We start from the raw sequence: 20,382 nt of genomic DNA, 5'->3' as shown, positions 1-20,382 counted from the left end.
AAACCCAGTACTCCCTTGAGAATTTCTTGTAAGGGTGGTCATGTGGTGGTGAACTCCCGCAGTTTTTGTTTGTCTGAGAAATATACTGTTTGCCCTTCATTTCGGAAGGATAGCCTTCCAGGGTAGAGTATTCTATTCTTGGCTGGCAATCTCTGTCTTTTAGTATTTTGAATATATCATCCCATTCCTTTCTGGCTTTTAGGGTTTGTGTTGAAAAGTCTGATGTTAGCCTGATTGGGGCTCCCTTATAGGTGATTTGCCGCTTTTCTCTTGCACCTTTTAAGATTCTCTCTTTGTCTTTGAGTTTTGCCAATTTGACTATAACATGTCTTGGAGAAGACCTTTTTGGGTTGAATGTGTTTGGAGATCATTGAGCTTCCTGGATCTGAAGATCTGTGATTTTTCCTATACCTGGGAAGTTTTCTGCCACTATTTTGTTGAATATGTTTTCAATGCAATCTCCTTTTTCCTCCCCTTCTGGAATACCCATGACTCAGATATTTGAGCGCTTAATGTTGTCTGATATCTCTCTCAGATTTTCTTCAATGCCTTTGATTCTTTTTTCTTTTCTTTTCTTTTTCTTTTTCTTTTTTTTGTCTGCTTGTGTTATTTCAAACAACCCATCTTCAAGTTCAGAGGTTCTCTCTTCAATTTCCGCAGGCCTGCTGGTTAAACTCTCCATTGTGTTTTTTATTTCGCTGAATAACTTCTTTAGTTTGTCAAGTTCTGCTACATTTTTTTTCTGGGCATTGATTTCCTTGTACATTTCTTCTTTCAGGTCCTGTATACTTTTCCTCGTTTCATCATGATGTCCAGCTGAGTTTTCTTGTATCTCATTCAATTTCCTTAGAATTATCACTCGAAATTCCTTATCAGTCATTTCAAGGACTTCTTGTTCTATAGGATCTGGAGCTTGAGTTATTATCCTTCGGTGGTGTACTTTTCTTTATTTTTCGTATTTCTGGTATCTTTTCTTTGATTTTTATTCATTGTGGCAGGAGGTTTCACATTCCACAGGTTTGACACTATTGACTGACTAAGATGTTGCTGTGGTTGCCAGTTTGGTATGGCTACCTCATTGACTGCTCAGTTAGCCACTAGTGCCTTGCGTGTGTGGTTGCCTCGGGTCTTGGGCCTCTCCGGGGAGCCACCTCTCTGGTCAAGTTGGACTCTGCCGGGCTGCTGGATCACCGGGTGGTACCGCAGGGTTTGTGGTCTCTCCTGAGCTTCCACCTCCCGTGCCAGACTTCTTCCTGTTCCGTGTGCTCTGGCCCAGGCTGCTAGGATGTGCCAAGGCACTGCAGAGTGTGTGGTCTCTGCAGAGCTTCCCCTTCCCCTGCAGGATGTCTCCCTGCTCTGTGCGCACTAGGCTGGGCTTGGGATGGAGCCGGGTGGTGGTGGTGAAGCTTACCTGCTGCTGGATTGTGCTGCGGCGGCCCCCCCACAGGGTGTGTGGACTCTATGGAGTTTCTATCTCCCCTGCTGGACGTCTCTGTGCTCCGTACCCATTGGGCCAGGCTGCTGGATCGCGCGGCAGCAGTGTGGTCCCCTTGGAGTTCTTGCCTCCCCTGCCAGACATCTCCCTGCTTCGAGCGCACTAGGCCAGCCTGGGTGTGGAGCCGGGTGCCTGCGGTGAAGCCTACCTGCTGGATCATGCAGTGGCGGCCCCACAGGGTGTGTGGTTACTGCGGAGCCTCCGCCTCCACCTCCCCTGCCGGATGTCTCTCCACTCTGTGCGCACTGGGTTTGGCTGGGAATGGAGCTGGTGGCGGCGGCGTAGCCTATCTGCCGGATGGTGCGATGGCAGCCCCGCAGGGCATGTGGTCTCCGTGGAGCTTCTGCCTTCTCTTCTGGACGTCTACCCGTATTCCATATGCACTTGATGTTATGTTTTTATAGTTTAAATCGGTTGATTTGTGGGAGAGAGTGATGCTAGGGACCGTCTATTCCGCCATCTTGACTGGACGTCCCAAACTGCTTCTTAAAGTAGCAAGGCCTGCTTAACCTCCACTGTCGGCGATTGTGTTGGTCCCCCAAACCTTCAGCGCTGGAAAGACCTGAATTCTACCAACACCTTCTCTGCCGGGTCAGAACCGAGGGGCCTTTTCCAAGCCGTTTGAAACTGCTTGGATCGCCCGGATTTTTGTGAATTTGACCTATCTTCTAGAACTGGAAGGTTGCTATTCTTTTTTTTTTTTTTTTTTTTTTTTTTATAATCAAATTAAGTTTGTGCTTTTTTCAGCAACAGATAACAAGTAATTTAGGGGGGAAATGTCATCTTCAGCATTGGGAAGCAATTTAAATCCTCAAAGACGAGGATAGTACTGTTTTTTCTTCTACTGGAGTTGCTAATTACAGTGTTCTAGTCATTGGTCATTTTTCCCAATTTTGGGGAATGTTTCCTATTTTTCCTGTTTTGTTTTGCTAGGTAGAGGTTTGGTGTTCACATAAGTCTCAGAATATGTCTCAGAATACTTAAGGCAACTTTGTTTTGGTCTTTTCTTAAAGCTATGACCTAATACAAAAATTTTTGGAGGAAGTATTTATGGAAAAACCTGAACAGTATTCTACAACTTGATGTTAGTATCTACTTTGGGGATCTTAAGGTATCAAGCAATTTATGTGTATTTTGTTGATTTAATCCTGCAAGGGAGGTGCTGTTCTCCCTATAAAAAAAATGAGAAAATGGACTCAGAAGTTAAATAGTCCAGGTAAGTCAGTTTTGTAACATGGCTTCAGATTCCAGCTGTGCTTGACTCTAATATTCACACTCTTTCCAGTCCATTGCCCTGCTTCTCTAAAATTACTACTGCTGATATTGTCATTTACCTCTGTTGTCATTTTCCTAAAATTATCTCTTAGTTTGCCTTTTAAGGAAAATAATGGAATGTTAACATGAAAGGCACTAGAAAGTTATTGATAGTCTCATAAAAGCAGAGATGGAACTGGAAAAATACAGCAGTGTTTGAGGAAATGTAATGTGAATCCAATTATTCATTCAGCAGATGTTTATTTAACATCTGTCTATTAGACCCCAGGGAAACCAAGTTAGAAAAAGATAAGAAATCTATCCTTGGGATACTTACCGAACTGTGGTGTACAAGGTAGACTGGAAAAAAGTATACTGTTGGGATAATACTCTGACATTAATGTAAGAGATCTTGTATGGTTAGCATATGGGTGTATTTAATGTGTTTTATATGTGGGTAGAAGCTCCAATAGTAGGAATGCGTAGGGCCTTTTCATCCCTCCCTCTTTCTTGTTTCTGTTCAAACTGTGTGCTAGTGAATTATCATTACTATTATAGCTTCCTACCTGGTCTCCTGACCACCAGCCTCTCCATACTCCTTTTTTTTTCAAGATGACCGGTAAGGGGATCTTAACCTTTGACTTTGTGTTGTCAGCACCACACTCTCCCAAGTGAGCAGCTAACCGGCCATCCCTATACAGGGATCCGAACCCATGGCCTTGGTGTTATCATCACCACACTCTCCCAAGTGAGCCACGGGCTGGCCCTCCATACTCCATTTTATCTATTCATGGATATCAGAGAAAGATTCTAAGTACATAGCTCTGTTAATGTCAGTCCATTAATGAAAAAACTTTGACCAGTCTTCAGACAATCTTTATCTCCTAGCACGTTAGGTGGTAAAAAAGATTATTTGAATGAAAATAAATCCAAGCCATGAGTATTCCTATACTTTCCCCAAATATCAACCAAACTACATTATTTACTGTTTTACAAAATATCTAGAAATTTTCTGTCCTCTTGCCATTTATTTTTACCAAAATGACCCTCCCTATAAATCTGTCAGAATCCTACTATTTTGAGGCACAGCAAAAACGCCATCTACTTTATAAGTCTTAGTCTTCCCATCTCAAACCAGATTTCCCTTTTCTGAATCCCCAAAGATGTTTCAAAACTATCATAAATCTTAAAATATATGTATTTTACATATTAAAATAAATTATTTGACCTTTGCTATAGTTTGAATATTCCCCCAAAACTCATATCGAAGCTTGGTCCCATTGTAACAGTGTTAAGAGGGTGGGAAATTCGACTCCGCTGTTTGGAACATGGGATCCTTTGGGAGGTGATCAGATCATGAGGGCTGTCCCCTCATGAGTGGATTAGCTCACTCATAGATTAATGTGTTAATGGATAAATGGGTTATCATGGAGTGGCACTGGTAGCTTTATAAGGAGAGCAAGTGAGCATGTTAACCCGCTCTTGCCCCCTTGCCATGTGATGCCCTGCGTTGCCTTGGGACTCTGCAGAGTTCCTACCAGGAAGATGGGCATCACCAGATATGATCCCTTGACCTCGGACTTCTCAGCTCCAAAACTGTAAGAAATAGGTTCCATTTCTTTGTAAATTACCCATTTTCAGGTATTCTTTTATAAGTGACAGTAAATAAACTAACACAACCTTTCCTCCCCACTTTCCATCATATAAGCTGCCCTTGGACAGTGCCATATCACTACCTCTGTTACGTCTCCCATAGCACCTCACTTCATGCTTTGCATGTGTATAGTTAATAAACTTTAGAAAGAAGGATATAATCCTATATATGGTATTCCCTTTCACAGTCTAACTTTGTAGAAATCATCAGTGCCATTTTTTTCTGTTCCTCCAAGTGGTGATGATCATGGCCATTATGAGAAGCATTGTAATGAAGAGCAAAGACTCTGAAGTCCAACTCTGGGTGCACATCCTAACTCTGCTGCTCACTGGTTGTGTGAACTTGAGAAAGTCACTTAACTTCCCCTGACTCAATTTCCTCAGCTGTAAAATGGGGATTACTCCTAGGGTTGTTTGAGGATTAGCTAAATCATTATAAGCAAAGCATTTAGATTTGTACCAGATGTTAAAAGAAAACCTTTAGATTAATTAATGGAGTTTAATTGAGCAAAGAATAATTTGCGAATCGGCAGCCACCAGAACCAGAATAGGTTCAGAGTGACTCTGAGGCTGCTGTATGGTTGGCTAAGATTTATAGACAGGAAAAGGAAAGTGCCATACAGAAAACAGAAGTGAGGTACAGAAACAGCTGGATTGGTTACGGCTGGGCGTTTGTCTTACTTGAATACAGTTTGAATGGTTGGCTGCCTGTAATTGGCTGAGACTGAGTTACTCATTACAAGAGTAGATCACTGTCTGTTTGCACATAAAGTTAGGTTACAGTTCACCATGTCTGAAGAAAGCTTTAGGCCAAACTTAATTTAACAATTTCCCCTTTTGGTCAACCTCTCAATTTTGAGAAATTGACCAAAACTTTATAGGTACACCATCACTCTATGTTACCACTATAAATGGATTTATATGGTGTTAGATTCCACTGGGATATAGCTGAATAGTAGGTTTGATAATGTGGGATTAAGGAAACAGAACAATAGAAAAAAAACTGATTAGCATCACGTTACTTTTTCATAAGTGTTAGAGCAGAGGGGACTTCATTATTAGGCTGGAATCTCTTGTTTTCAGGAGAAAAAGAAAACTGGTCTGTTTTGAGATCTGCTTTCTTAAAGTTTTAGTTTTATTATGTGGTACTTAACATAAGTGACTCCATTTTGGTTTGGTCTGATCTGCTTGGGACTAGGTCAGGAGTTCTGTCCAAAATAATGGCCTCCTGTACTCTTGTTTAACATAGGTACATAGTAAGCACTCAGTTACTGCTACTACTACTTATGCTACTATCATAATCATCAGATTTACTTATAAACCAGATGGAACCCTGAGCTTTCATATTCTCAGAAGATGTCTACTGTAGGAGTAAGCCTAGTGAGATAATCCTGGAAATATTCTTATAGTTCACATAGGAAAAGAATAATGTTGGGCATTTAACCCCTGTTTTGAATAAAACAAGAGGGGGGACTAATTTATATTAGTGTAATTAATGCAAAAGTATAAACCAATGCTAGGCTTTTTTTAAAAAATGGAATATCTGATTTTGGAGGCAAGTATTTTTGATGTATGAAGAAAAGTTACTTCAGGAAGATTTAGAAGTCAGTCTGTGATTTAATAAGATCCTGTTATGACACAAATAAAAAGTTACAAATAACCTTGTTAAGATCCCTTGGTAATACAATAAACAGAACCATTTCAAGTTTTAATGGAAGAGTAGAAAATAGCCACACCCAAAATATACTCTGAATAAGTCAGCAAATAGGAAATATTTTCATTCGTTCAGCAAATATGAACAGCTATTGAGTGTCATGCACAGTTTTAGTTGTTAGAGAAACAAAAGTGGACAAAACATGAAAATCCCTACTTTTGTGGACCTTACATTCTGGCTTTTGATGATAAATATAAAACTACATAATATGTCAGAAGGTAAAAAGTTCTGTGTAGAAAAGGGAAGTCAGGAAAGGGAACAGGGGTTCATAATGGAAGTGGAGTTCGCAGTTTTAAATTGGGCAGTCAGTGAAATCCTCACTGCTAAGGTGACACTGAAGCAAAGATTGAAGGAAATGATGAGCAAGCCATGAGGGTGTCCGAGGAAAGAGCATTCTGGGCAGAAGGAGCCCTGAGCAAAAGGCCTGGAACGGAGGTGCACTGGCACATGCATCCCATGAGCAGCTGGGAGGCCACTGTAGCTGGCAGCAGTGGAATAAGAGGGTGAATAGTAGCAGGTGAAGTCAGCGAAGTAATGGGATGTGGTACAGGTGTGAGGTTGTGGCTGTTCCAGCTATTTTAAGGATGTTGGCTTTTATTTTGACTGAAATAGGGAGCCACTGGAAAGTTTTAGGTGTAAAAGAGTGTTGCTGTCTGACTTGCGTTTTGAAAGAACCACTCTGGATGCTCTCCATAGAATTGATTATAAAAGTATCACTTCAGTAATAGTTAGAAGACTGTTGAAATGACCCAGGCCACAGCTAATAGTGGCTTAGACCAGAGCAGCAGCAGCGGAATTTTAGTGGGAAGTGCATCTCAGATCTGCATCTCTTTCACAAGTAGATCCCGAAGCATTTTCTAGGGCAGTGTAACATACATAGTGGGTAACAGCACAGACCTTGCAGCCGAGCTATCTGGGTTCAAACACTGGTTCTGCTACTTTTTACTTTGTTATCTTGGACAGCTTAAATTCTATATGCTTTGGTTTTCTTAGCTATAAAATAGGGATAAGGCTGGCCAGTTAACTCAGTTGGTTATAGTGTGGTGTTATAACAAGGTCAAGGGTTCAGATCCCTATACCAGTCAGCCACCAAAAAAATAAAATATAAGAGGATAAGTAGTAATACCCATCTTGTCGTGTGGTTATAAGAATTAAACAATTTACTAAACATACAAAAGATTTAGAATAGTGCTTAGCACATAGTAAGTAATATACTATATGTATTCGCAGCTATGATTATTAATTTTGTTGTTAATTGGTTAGGATATTTGAGAGAAAAAGGAGTCATGATGACACCCAAGCCCTGGATGTGAGCAAGTGGATCAACAAACTCACCATGAACTGAGATAGGGAAGACTGCAGGAGAAGCCTGTTTGGGGGATATCAGGAGCATGATAAATATGAAAGTTTTAGACACCCAAGTAGGATACTGAGTAGGTAGTTGAATATATGAGTCTAGAATTAACAGGTGTATGGGCTGGAGGTCTATACATTTAGAATTCATTGACAAATAAATGATTTTTAAGAGCAAGAAGACAGCCCCTCCTTGGAGCCTCTACTTCTCACAAGCTACCTAACAAGTCATGATAACCAGTTCAGGGACAGCCAGATTATCACATCCCTCATTAAGCTTTTCAGATTTTTTTATTATTTAGAATTTTGTTTTATCAAAATTGCTTGAAATAAATAGGATTAAGCTAAGGCTGAGAAATCTTTCGTTTTAATGAGACTTGTGTCATAAAAGTATTTGTAGCAGGAATTAACTTATAAAGGGGAACTTACTGGCAGTTTTACAGTCAAATTGGCTTATCTGCACATAAATTTTATGTGTTTTAAAATTCTCAGCAGTGAAAGTATGTTTCTGTGTCACCTTCTCTTTCTCCTGATTAGTACATGCTCAGAGAATAGAAAACAATTTTCAACAGTTAGGAAACTTGGATCATCTGTTCCAATTGTTCGTTAGCATGTCCTCCTATGACATTCTTAACATGCAGGTATGAAGTCTGCTTGGATACTTGTACTGGCACATGTGAACTGATAATTTGAAAACCCCCAGTGAAGTTGAACAGTGTATCTCCTTTTCTTCAGTATATGTCATTTATCTTTTAGTTGTCAGGGAGTGATCTTTCCCTTAAAATCTGTTACTCATCTATAAAATAAATTTTAACTTGATGACCTCTTAGGTTTCTTCCTAGCTCAAAGAATCTGTGCTTATAAAAATAAAACCCATAACAAAGCAGCATGTTGTTGTCTACTTATATTATCACAACTAGGATTGCAGGCTCCTTCGGAGCATCATATTTTTTTGTACCTCCGATGCCTAGCATAGGCCCTGTACATAGCGGGTATTCTGTAAAGTTTTTTTATAATGAGAATATATCATCCAACCAGGCTCATATGGATCCATGAAGTCCACACATCAGACCCTGAAGTATACCTGGCAGTGCTAATTCTTGATGATGTTTGTTTCATATAAGCTGGGAAATCAGTCCTCCTGTGACAAAACAATTTGGAGCAGTAACCCTCGATCCTTTGAGTATTTTGTAGTTGGATTGGAACAGGGTGAGCTGGATAGGATGGTAATAATATAAACTGATGGTAATAATATAAATAATAATATAAACCCAGTCAGTAGTTTTTCCTCAGCAGCCTTGGAAAGAAGAGTAACATTTTTGGAAACTATTTTTACAAAAATTTTGGAGTTTGTTCTATTTGTAGTAACATAGGCTCAAGCACTGCATGACATGTGAGACCCAGAAGGATCATGTGAAGGAGATGCTGGTGAGCATTTATAGCAAACAAATAGTAAACAAACATTTACCAGTTATCTTCTTTGTACAAGACATTGTGCTAGCTTCTTGGGGTACAAAGATGAATGTTACATGATCTCTGCCCTTAGGAACTTAAGTCAATGGAGGCAAGACACCCAAACAATCATTTCAATGTAATGTGATATAGTGATAGAGAAGCATGTATAGGATATATGGGAATACTGCTGTAAGGGAAGAAGCACTAATTCAGCTGAGAGAGGGAGGCTATCAGGAAAGATTTCCTAGAGGAGGTTACACGTGGACTTAGTCTTGAAGTCTGAATAGGCGTTAGCCAGAAAAAGAAAGGACAGCATGCCCTGGCCTGGCCAAGGGAACTGTGTGAAACAGCATGCCATGGGCCGGCCTGTGACTCACTCGGTAGAGTGCGGTGCTGATAACACCAAGGCCCCGGGTTCGGATCCCATATACGGATGGCCGGTTCACTCACTGGCTGAGTGTGGTGCTGACAACACCAAGTCAAGGGTTAAGATCCCCTTACTGGTCATCTTTTAAAAAAAAAAAAAAGAAAGAAAAAGAAACAGCATGCCATGTCAGAAGAACCACATGCAGCTGTGACCCTTAGCCTATATGGATTTAAATTTGAGGTTTCCATTTTTCCCAAATGATCCATGATATAGTTGTTTTGTCATCTTGCTGAGGCACCTGGTAGGATCGTTAGCTACATAGCTGGTGAGCAAACCTACCCAGAATTCACATTAAAGGAGTATGTCCTCTACTCATCCTCACATATGTAGTGTCACCCACGAAATGATTTTAAACTTTATTCTTTATGGAAGATGGACCTAAAAAGTACTGGTGGTGGAAAAGAAAAAGGGGCCTTAAGTGATTCTTAGTAAATAAAGAAAGTTTGAGACAGACTATAGTGTGACCAGGATTGTCATGAGTATTATTTGTGTATCAATGATTTTTCAAACTTCACAAAAATTAAGTAATAAAACATCTTTGTTTATCTTTTATTTTTCTAAGCAAAATTTCTCTACCTTTGTAAAATAGATGAAAACAGAAGCAAGTAGGGTTTCCAGGAACCCTGCTCTCTTGGCTCCACTATTTCCCTCTGTGGTGGTCCAGACGCATCTTCATACAACCTAAGGCTGTTTTGTGTAATCAGAGTTCTGTGTAAAAATGTGGAAAAGTGATTCCTGGAATTTTTATGAAGTACTCCAACTGTACAAGAATTATTTATCAAGTGAGAGAAAATTATTGTGACAACTAAAAGGACCTCTTTTTGGACTATAGTCTGAATTTTCGTTTTAGCTCCAAAACAGAAAGATGAAATATGTAGAGAAAAAGTTTGCTGGCTGTGGGCTAGTGGATTGAAGTTCATTTTTATTTTCTACTATCGCCCATCCCCTTGAGATCACCTCTCCATTCCACAGTGCAGTGCCAGTGCAACAAACTAAACACCAGTCAGAATTGCACATGAGGAAACTGCTCAACAGAGATATGTGTGCAGTGGTTCGATATGCACGTGCCATTTCTACAGTCAGTGGAAATGGGTGAAAGAATTGTCACGATGAAGATATACTTTCTGCATAAAGGTCTGTTAGACTTAGAGTTCCTTCTTTCTTTCTTTCTCTGATAGGAATGAGGTATGGGGAGTTGTTGGTGAAGGCAAGCCTTGAGGAGATTGTTTTAGTCTGTTTTGTGTTGCTATAACAGAATACCTGAAACTGGGTAATTTATAAAGAAGAGAGGTTTATTTGGCTTAAGATTCTGGGACAGCTGCATCTGACAAGGGCCTCAGGCTGTTTCTACTCATGGTGGAAAAGTGGCAGGCAGCTGGCAGGTACAAGCAGATCACATGGCGAGAGAAGAAGCAAGAGAGAGAGAGAAGGGGCCAGGGTCTTTTTAAGCAACAAGCTCTCGCGGGAACTAATAGAGTGAGAACTCACTCATTAATCCCCCCTCCCCCAGGGAGAGCATTAATCCATTCATGAGGGATCCGCCCCCATGACTCCATCAGTTTCCAACACTGCCACATTGGAGATCAAATTTCCACGAGTATTGGAGGGGAAAACGCATCCAAACTCCATCAGAGATGATGCCACAAAATTCAAACCAGAGTTGTCTGAGTTCTAAGGCAGGACTCTCCTCTGTGTTTTACTGCCTCAACACAATCTGATGGCAGAGAAAGAACAGCTTGTAAGACCAACCAAAATATCTGTATGTTTATTGTTGATTGGATGATAGATTCTTGTGTGGTTCTTGGAGCCGAGATTATGAATCTCTAGGGATTACAATGTGTAGATTGGATTTGGGGAGCAGTCTCCTGTCCTATTGTCCTCCCTGCTTAAGTGTACTTGAATTGAACCACATACTCCAATTTCAGTTTGAAAACATATACTATGAGATAAAATGGTCACTGCTCATATATCTGTGAGATGAAAATTTGGGTAAAACAACGGAACCTGGTCTACAGATGCCCTCCATCAGTTTGCACAGGCCACTGTACAATCTAGTCGATGAAATTAGCCTTGGAAACGAAACACTTTCAGAAAAACAAAATAATCAAGCATCTATTTGTTTTCAGATTAATTACAGACTTCCCCACTCTCTACTACCTCCTCCTTTTACCCTGAAATGTCTTCTTCATTTTCTCAAAAATGAATTGGATTATTTAGTGTGCAGAATTTGAGATTCCTGAAAGAGAGCCAATACTCCATAAAGCATAGATAAGATGATTCTGTCACACTAAGGACAGGGCTGTTGGCTTTCATTGAAGACAGTGATATCAAGTTAGGAATTTCTTAATCTTTTCTAGGTACAAATATATACTTGGATTTTGAATAATGAATCTATAGACATGGTGAAGTGATAGAAGAAGGCAGCTTCTCAAGTGCTTACCATGTTTAGCAGGAGTCATCTGATTTAACACATATTTAACATCTTTTTAAAAAATCTTATGAGAAGATGAGAAAAGTTAGCTAAGCTCCAAGAGAACAAGTAGATCACCCAAAGACACGCAGTTAGTAAGGTGGCAAAGCCAGGTTTGAATCCAGGTCCTTTTCTCTTGTCAGTGCTGTTTCTACCATATTACCTTCACGTGTGATTGTTTTCGAAGGCGGGTGCTGTTGTGTTCTGACGCTTTCATCCATTTAGAGGAAGTACAGAGATCTTTAATATATTTGCAGATGAAAAGTATAAACAGTTACAAAGCTTTATCAAATACTCTGCCCTAAATGGATCCATTCTGCCCCTGATTAATGTGTTTTGAAGTGTATCTCTTTAAATTTTCTCTTGAGTTGTTTTCTGATCAATTAATTCAGATCAGTTAATAGATGATCTAAGTGTGGCAAATGAATTCTTAATAGTAAGAGAAAAAGTGCAGACAAAGCAGTATAGTCAGCTTGTTACAGCAGAAGTTAAATCAGAACTGTGTCTTTTGACCATATTCCTAGCTTTTCAGCACATTGCCTCACTCATAATTAGTAATCAAAATATATTTAACTGACCAACTGATTTTTGGTCCTAGCCTTTTTCTATACAGATTAATTACAAATTAATTCTAACCTCAGCCATGAGTGGACAGCACTTGCTACAGTAATGCTGTAGCCTCTCACAGGAGAGCATGACCAGAAATGAAAGCCCCTCAGGATATATATATGTATGGTCAGAAAAGATGCTCTATTGAGTAGGTGAATTACTGCTGCCTTGGTCATTGTGCCTTGTGATAACTTGTGGTGTGAGACAGTTCATTTGTAAATTAGGGATAACAGTGTCTACTTTATAGGGGTGTTGTGAGGATTGGAAAGTTTGCTAGGCAGGTTTCTAGCTACAAGGCCAACTATCTAGAAAGATGACTATATTACTTTAAAAAAAATTTTTTTTTAATTAATTTATTTTTTTTTTTTAAAAAAAGATGACCGGTAAGGGGATCTCAACCCTTGGCTTGGTGTTGTCAGCACCACGCTCAGCCAGTGAGCAAACCGGCCATCCCTATATAGGATCCGAACCCCTGGCCTTGGTGTTATCAGCACCGCACTCTACCGAGTGAGCCACGGGCCGGCCCAACTTTTTTTTTTTTTTTTTAAGGAAGAAAAAATTTTTATTATCTCTGTTTTACAGATGAGGAAAATGGGGCTTAGAGCATTTTTTTTTTTTTTTTTTTTTTTAAGAAATGGAAATATTATTTTTGTTTTTTTTTTATTTTATCGATATACAATGTGGTTGATTATTGTGGCCCATTACCAATACCTCCCTCCCTCCTCCCTCTCCCCCCTCCCTCCCTACAATGTCCTTTCTGTTTGCTTGTCGTATCAACTTCAAGGAATTGTAGTTGTTATGTCTTCTCCCCCCCCCCCCCCGTTTGTGTGTGTGTGTGTGTGTGTGTGTGAATTTATTTATTTATTTTTAGCTCCCACCAATAAGTGAGAACATGTGGTATTTCTCTTTCTGTGCCTAACTTGTTTCACTTCATATAATTCTCTCAAGGTCCATCCATGTTGTTGCAAATGGCAGTATTTCATTCGTTTTTATAGCTGAGTAGTATTCCATTGTGTAGATGTACCACATTTTCCGTATCCACTCATCCGATGATGGACATTTGGGCTGGTTCCAACTCTTGGCTATTGTAAAGAGTGCTGCAGTGAACATTGGGGAACAGGTATACCTTCGACTTGATGATTTCCATTGCTCTGGGTATATTCCCAGGAGTGGGATAGCTGGGTCATATGGCAGATCTATCTGAAATTGTTTGAGGAACCTCCATACCATTTTCCATCGAGGCTGCACCATTTTGCTGACTATATTACTTTTGCTATAGTGTTGAATTACAATATTCCTTTGGTTCAGACTCTCTACATATCCTTTGTTTATGCCTAAATATGAAAGATCTTAAAAGATTCCAGAACATACTTTCTTTTAACATTTGAATTTTTTAGAGGGATCACTCACATGGTACACAAATAATAGTCAGTGCTTACAGCTCCCTGTGTGCCGGGTTCTGCTCGTAGCACTTTTATATTTATTGACTCATTTCATCCTCACAGCAGTCTTCTAAAGTGAGCATTAGTATTATCCCCTTTTTATAGTTGACAAAATGGGTACAGAGGTTACTAACTTGCCCAAGATCATATGGCTAGTAGCAAAGCCAGATTTCAACGCAAGCAGTTTATATCGAAATTCATGCTTCACTACTACACTAAGTGGAGCCAGATTCAATAACCTTGTTTTTCAGATTTGTGCCTTTTTCTGTTTAAGAAAATCCCTCTCTATTTTCCAATACTGTCTTTGAATGGTTTTAAGTTATTGCCTTTTAGATTTGGAATTTAGTTGTCTGTTTGGAGTGAGTTAGGAAATCTAAATTTATGTTGTCATATGTGGACAGCCTAATATGCCAGTGAAGGCTATGGAAAAAGAGAACCACTTTTCAGTTGCATTTGTAACTCACAGCCAAGTCAGACCTTTGCAGTACTGAGTATTCATGCCTAGGAGCATTGACTTACCCTTCAAGGACTTTGTCATAGGTCAAAAAATATCAGGAGTGTTCACCACCCACCTTGTGATTCTTTTCTTTTCTTTTCTCCTCTCCCTTCCTACTCTTCTTAGTCCTCTCCTCTTCTCCTTCCTTCCCTTCCTCTCTCCCTTTCTCTACTCTCTTCCTCTCTCTTCATTTCCCAATTTCTCCCTCCTTTATAAGAATAGTGCTTGCCAAAATTGGAAGGAGTTACAGAGTAATCCAGTGATTCATGGTTTCAGGTGTTAAATAAACTACCTTCCTGCTAAAGCTGTACGGGTTAGTTTTCTTTGGAGGCTGAAGCCCTTGGGTTCTGTCAGCTGTACTCTTGCAGGCATGTTGATGATTCTGTGTGGAAGCCATGCATGGGATGACACACTGTGGCTCCAAATAGCCCAGGTAGGACAGAAGTCAGATTAAAGACAGTCTGGTTTATTTCTTAGTTATTATGCTGGGAAATAGAATCACCTCTAAAATGTGATCATTTGTAAATAATTATATAAAGAGATTTAATCAAAGTTGATTCTAGACCCTAAGCTGTCTTTTCACTAGTATTATCAATTTTGATCCTCCTAAGGGCCGGCCCGTGGCTCACTCGGGAGAGTGCGGTGCTGATAACACCAAGGCCATGGGTTCGGATTCTGTATAAGAATGGCCTGTTCGCCTGGCTGAGCATGTTGCTGACAACACCAAGACAAGGTTTAAGATCCCCTTACCGGTCATCTTTAAAAAAAAAAAAAAAAATTGATCCTCCCAGATTAATAGTTAAATTTGATTTTTATATCTATCCTTCTTTAGTTAATAGATTGCATATAAGTTGATATTCATATTAATAATAGAAAACCTAGGAAAGAAAACTAGAGCATGCGTAGACTTGGAGTCTTAGATCTGGTAGTGTTCATCGTATTTGCTTTCCTTCATATTGTGGTAGACTTTGAGCTTAATTATTCTTTTAGTCCGTTTATGTTGCTTATAGCAGAATACACAGAACTGGGTGATTTATAAAGAAAACAAAATTTATTGCTTACAGTTTCTGAGGCTAGGAAGTCCAGAGTCCATCTGGTGGTGGCGACAGTGACTTAGGGGTCTCACATTGCAAGATGATGGAAGCAGAGAGAGAGAGACAGACAAGAGAGACAGACTCTCCTCTTCTTTTAAAGCCCTCAGAACCACACCCCTGACCACCATTTTTAATGCATTCACTACTGCATGGTTCTACAATCCAATCACCTCTTCAAGGCTACACCTTTCAATTACCATAATAGGATTTCCCACCCTCTTAGCAGTCACAGTGGGGGCCAAGTTTCTAATACATAAAACTTGGGGGACACAATTCAAGCTTCAGTGAGTTTTGGGGGGCCATAATTCAGTCCACTACAATTATTAAACGTAAATACTTGTACTTCATCAGGGTCATATTATATACTATAATTATAGGATCTAAAATCCCGTTCAGAAAGACAACCAAACAATGGGAATTTTGTCCAACTTAGAAGCTCGGCCCTGAAGAAAGTGAGTTTCCAGGAGCTCTTGTTGCAGCTCTTGGCAGCTTGGTTATCTGGAACTCTGGCACCTCTTCCCTTCTGCTGCCTCTGGTCAATTCAATGCATACACCTCAAGATAAATCAAGTAGAAGGAGGCAGTGACACAAAACAGTTATTGTGCTTGTCTCTAACTGTTCTGGATACTCTTTTTTATTAACTAGTAGAGCATAATGTCATTTTGTCATTAATTTCAGTATTTTTTTAAATTCACAATATTTCTCATTTATTCATCTAAAAAGAAAATAATATTGTTTTTATTCATATCAATTGTAATTAATATATTGAATCCAGTAATGAACTAAATGTGTTTTGTAGCTCAGAGATTAGCATACTTTGCTGCTCAGATGACAAACTGAGACAGTACATTTCAGCTGAAAATGAAATAGAGGATGCATTTCTAGGCTGGCAAGTTAAAATTATTGGCATTTCATGAATATTTCAGATTTGTTGTATTATTATTATGAAAATATAGGGGGATAACCTATATATAATTTTTTCTAGCAGATTGCTGCTAGAGACAGATTAGGCTTGGGAACAAAGAAGAAGGGGTATGATCTTAATCTCCAAGATGGTTAATTTACAATTTGACACTTATACTGGGAATTTTTATTAGCCTAAAATGGTTTATTATTCCTTTCTGTTAACTGCTCAACAGAGAGCGGTTTCTAAAGCATTTTTCTTTGGACTCGACTCTAATTCACTATCACAAGCCAAACCCAGTGGCTCCTTCTTGAAGGATTTCTTTCTCCTGAGTTTGGGAAACCTGACCTCTGTCTAGCTTTGGCTAACTACTTTCAAGTATGAAAGTTTAAATTTTCAAATCTGAGCAATTTGTCTTTTTCTTCAACTCCTTTGAATGGTTCTCAGTCATACGAAAGGGTAGTGTGTATGATTTGGAGTCCCTTGCCTAACAAAAACCTTTTACTGGATAAAACTCACAAAATTTGGGCTTCAAAAGACCTGACCTTGGTCCTTAACTTGTTTAATTACTTACCTCTTGCTATCCATGTCCCTCAGTGTTCACCTTATCTTGCTTAAGTTAATCACAGTTACTTGTGATTTGATAACATTCACCCTTGCCACTTTCATTTTTTTTTTTTTTTTTTTTTAAAAGATGACCGGTAAGGGGATCTTAACTCTTGACTTGGTGTTGTCAGCACCATGCTCAGCCAGTGAGCAAACCGGCCATCCCTATATGGGATTCGAACCCCGGGGCCTTGGTTATCAGCACCACACTCTCCCGAGTGAGCCACGGGCCAGCCCCACCCTTGCCACTTTCAGCAGTACCTTCTCATTCTTACCTCCACCTGTCTCCAGCTACCTATTAACTGTCCTTATTAGAATAGAGAGAATCATGGGCCCGCCCGTGGCTCACTCGGGAGAGTGTGGTGCTGATAACACCAAGGCCACGGGTTCGGATCCCATATAGGGATGGCCAGTTAGCTCACTGGGTGAGCGTGGTGCTGACAACACTAAGTCAAGGGTTAGGATCCCCTTACCGGTCATCTTTTAAAAAAAAAAAGACAGAGAATCATCCCATCATGCATGGCATGATTTGGATAAAAAGACACTGTGATAAAAATTAGATTTTTATATCTGGCAAACAACATAACTTTTCTTGACAACATTTTTAGATGACCATAATCTGTAAGTGTGGATCAGAGCTATAGTGATGTCTCAACACCAAAATGGTTTTCCTATAATTAAATTAAAATGCAGGTGTGCCTTGTTGCACATAGATGTTTTTCTGAACAAAAGTGTGTGTGAAGAACATGAATTCATTCATGCTTTAACCCACTAAGGGAGCTTTGTTATTTAAAGAAATACTGTGATAAATCCTTTAGCAAAGGAAAAATACCCTCAGTTTACATCTTCTGCAAATCTCTTTTCATATATCTGTTTTGTTTAAAGTATATTTGTATGAGGACAGTATCCAAGAGGAAGACAGGGCTTATACAGAACAGGAGGAATTATAGGTCAGCTATCTGTTCTGAGATTTGAGAGTGGGTAAATTTTCAATACATTTGGCCCCTTGACTCCAGAGAGGTAGTCCTCTTGGCTTTTTCTAACATCCACCTCTTGCTTTTTATGTTAGATCGAGCGGTTGGAAGTAAGCAGCCTCGCCCAGACTTCCAGTGCAGTGGCCTCCAGCACTGATGGCAGCATCCACACAGACTCCGTGGATGGAACACCAGACCCTCAGCGCACAAAGGCTGCCATTGCTCACCTGCAGCAGAAAATCCTGAAGCTCACAGAACAGATCAAGATTGCACAGACAGCCCGGGATGACAACGTTGCTGAGTACTTGAAGCTTGCCAACAGTGCAGATAAGCAGCAGGCAGCCCGCATCAAGCAGGTATTTGAGAAGAAGAACCAGAAATCTGCCCAGACCATCCTCCAGCTACAAAAGAAGCTTGAGCACTACCACAGGAAGCTCCGAGAGGTGGAGCAGAATGGGATCCCCCGGCAGCCAAAAGATGTCTTCAGGGACATGCACCAGGGTCTGAAGGATGTGGGAGCAAAGGTGACTGGCTTCAGTGAAGGTGTGGTGGATAGTGTCAAAGGTGGACTTTCCAGCTTCTCCCAAGCCACCCATTCAGCAGCAGGGGCTGTGGTCTCAAAGCCCAGAGAGATTGCCTCACTGATTCGGAACAAATTTGGCAGTGCAGACAATATCCCTAACCTGAAGGACTCTTTAGAGGAAGGCCAAGTGGATGATGGGGGGAAGGCTTTGGGGGTGATTTCCAACTTTCAGTCAAGCCCAAAGTACGGTAGTGAGGAAGATTGTTCTAGTGCCACTTCAGGCTCAGTGGGAGCCAACAGCACCACTGGGGGTATCGCTATAGGAGCATCCAGCTCCAAAACAAACACCCTGGACATGCAGAGCTCAGGATTTGATGCATTACTACATGAGATCCAGGAGATTCGGGAAACCCAGGCAAGACTAGAGGAATCCTTTGAGACCCTCAAGGAACATTATCAAAGGGACTATTCCTTAATAATGCAGACCTTACAGGAGGAGCGATATAGGTAAGTTATATGGAATTAAAATCCTAAACTATTTGTTTGAGGTTCTCCTCCCTTTGGATATAGGGAAGTGGCTTAAAAAGGTCTTTGTCTTTCTCTAGAGTGTCCAGAGCACTTTAGATATGTCATATGACATCCATATAAATTCCTATTTCGTAGAGAGCAAAATAGAGGGATAGGAGTTAAATGACTCCGAAGATCACACAGTGATGAAGCATTTTAGTTACAGGATGAACCATTACTATGACTCTCCAGTCTTCCATTCCAGTTTAGAACTTTAAAATGAAGCCCAAGCTTTCTAAGGCATTTCACCTATTTATTTATTATCACGGAATCCCTAAATTATTGCAACCTATAACTGTACTACATGGAATTCAAAAGATCTGTAATTCTCAGAACTCTGTGGAAATCAAAGATGTATCCCAGCCAAAATGTAGTGAATGAACCTCATAGATATTTGGGCTTAAACATACTTATCTGGCTGGCAATTGATGTAGAATGATTAGACTGGAAATAAATCCAGATAAGCATGTCTGTTACCTTTATTATGGATTGACAGATATTTGAATGGGAGTGGACTTAAACATGAAGTGGTTTTACGGTAGCTAGAAAATTCTCAAAGGGTTAGATGCTTTGAGTCAATCTGTGCTAAAGGCAGAAGCTGGTCTCTTTTTTGTGTTTCATATTACAGTACATATTCACATTAGACCACTGTTAGTTCTCCAAATGTGTGTCCTTTCCCCTTGTTTCCTTCACATGCGGAGAGAAATAATATCCCCCATGGAGTACTCATTCAGATCCAAACTTTGTCAGCCATAGATAGGCCACCTCATGATGCAGGTTAAGAACCAGTCTTATGGGAGCCACAGGTTATGTCAGGCCTTGAAGGACCTGGGTTCAGGTCCTGTCTCAGTTACTAACTAGAGGAAATCCTCAGAATTGTGACATTTACTTTAAATAATTTTTATGTAAAGCACACAGCTCAGTGTCTCGTCCCATAGTGCTTGATTGATGTTAGGTAGCAGCTGCTGTTAACTGTTACCTCCCTCTGAACGTGAAGACCTGGGCAGTCCACAGCTAATTGCTCAAAAAACAAACAAAACTGCCTAGTTGGACTCCTTTATTTTGAGTAGATAGCAAAATATTCCAGTTTTTAAATTCCTCCAGAGCTTAAAATTCATATAAGTCTTGTTATATCTTTGAGTCAGATGTAGGCCAATGTGAGAAAATCAGATAGAAAAAACAGGTCTCCCAAACCCACCTTTGTATACATTTAAAATAAGTCAGAGGAGCTGGCTGGTGAACTCAGTTGGTTAGAGCATGGTGCTGATAACACCAAGGTCCAAGGTTGGAGCCCTGTCCCAGCCAGCCACCAAAAAAAAAAAAAAAAAAAAAAAAAGTAAATAAGT

At 40.0% G+C, this 20,382-nt stretch overlaps 1 protein-coding gene across 4 annotated transcripts in view; it reads left to right on the top strand.

The window, feature by feature from the left end:
- Positions 1 to 20,382, top strand: part of TMCC1 (transmembrane and coiled-coil domain family 1) — a 201,605-nt gene that overhangs the window by 165,004 nt on the left and 16,219 nt on the right. For all 4 annotated transcript variants that reach the window (XM_063113760.1, XM_063113762.1, XM_063113763.1 and 1 more), the window contains exon 2: positions 18,042 to 18,976. In XM_063113760.1, the coding sequence (XP_062969830.1) occupies positions 18,042 to 18,976 (935 nt within the window). The remainder of the gene's footprint in view (positions 1 to 18,041; positions 18,977 to 20,382) is intronic.

Source organism: Cynocephalus volans, chromosome 11 (genome assembly GCF_027409185.1).
Source record: "Cynocephalus volans isolate mCynVol1 chromosome 11, mCynVol1.pri, whole genome shotgun sequence".
NCBI lineage: Eukaryota > Metazoa > Chordata > Mammalia > Dermoptera > Cynocephalidae > Cynocephalus > Cynocephalus volans.
This window is presented reverse-complemented; position numbering and strand designations above follow the sequence as displayed.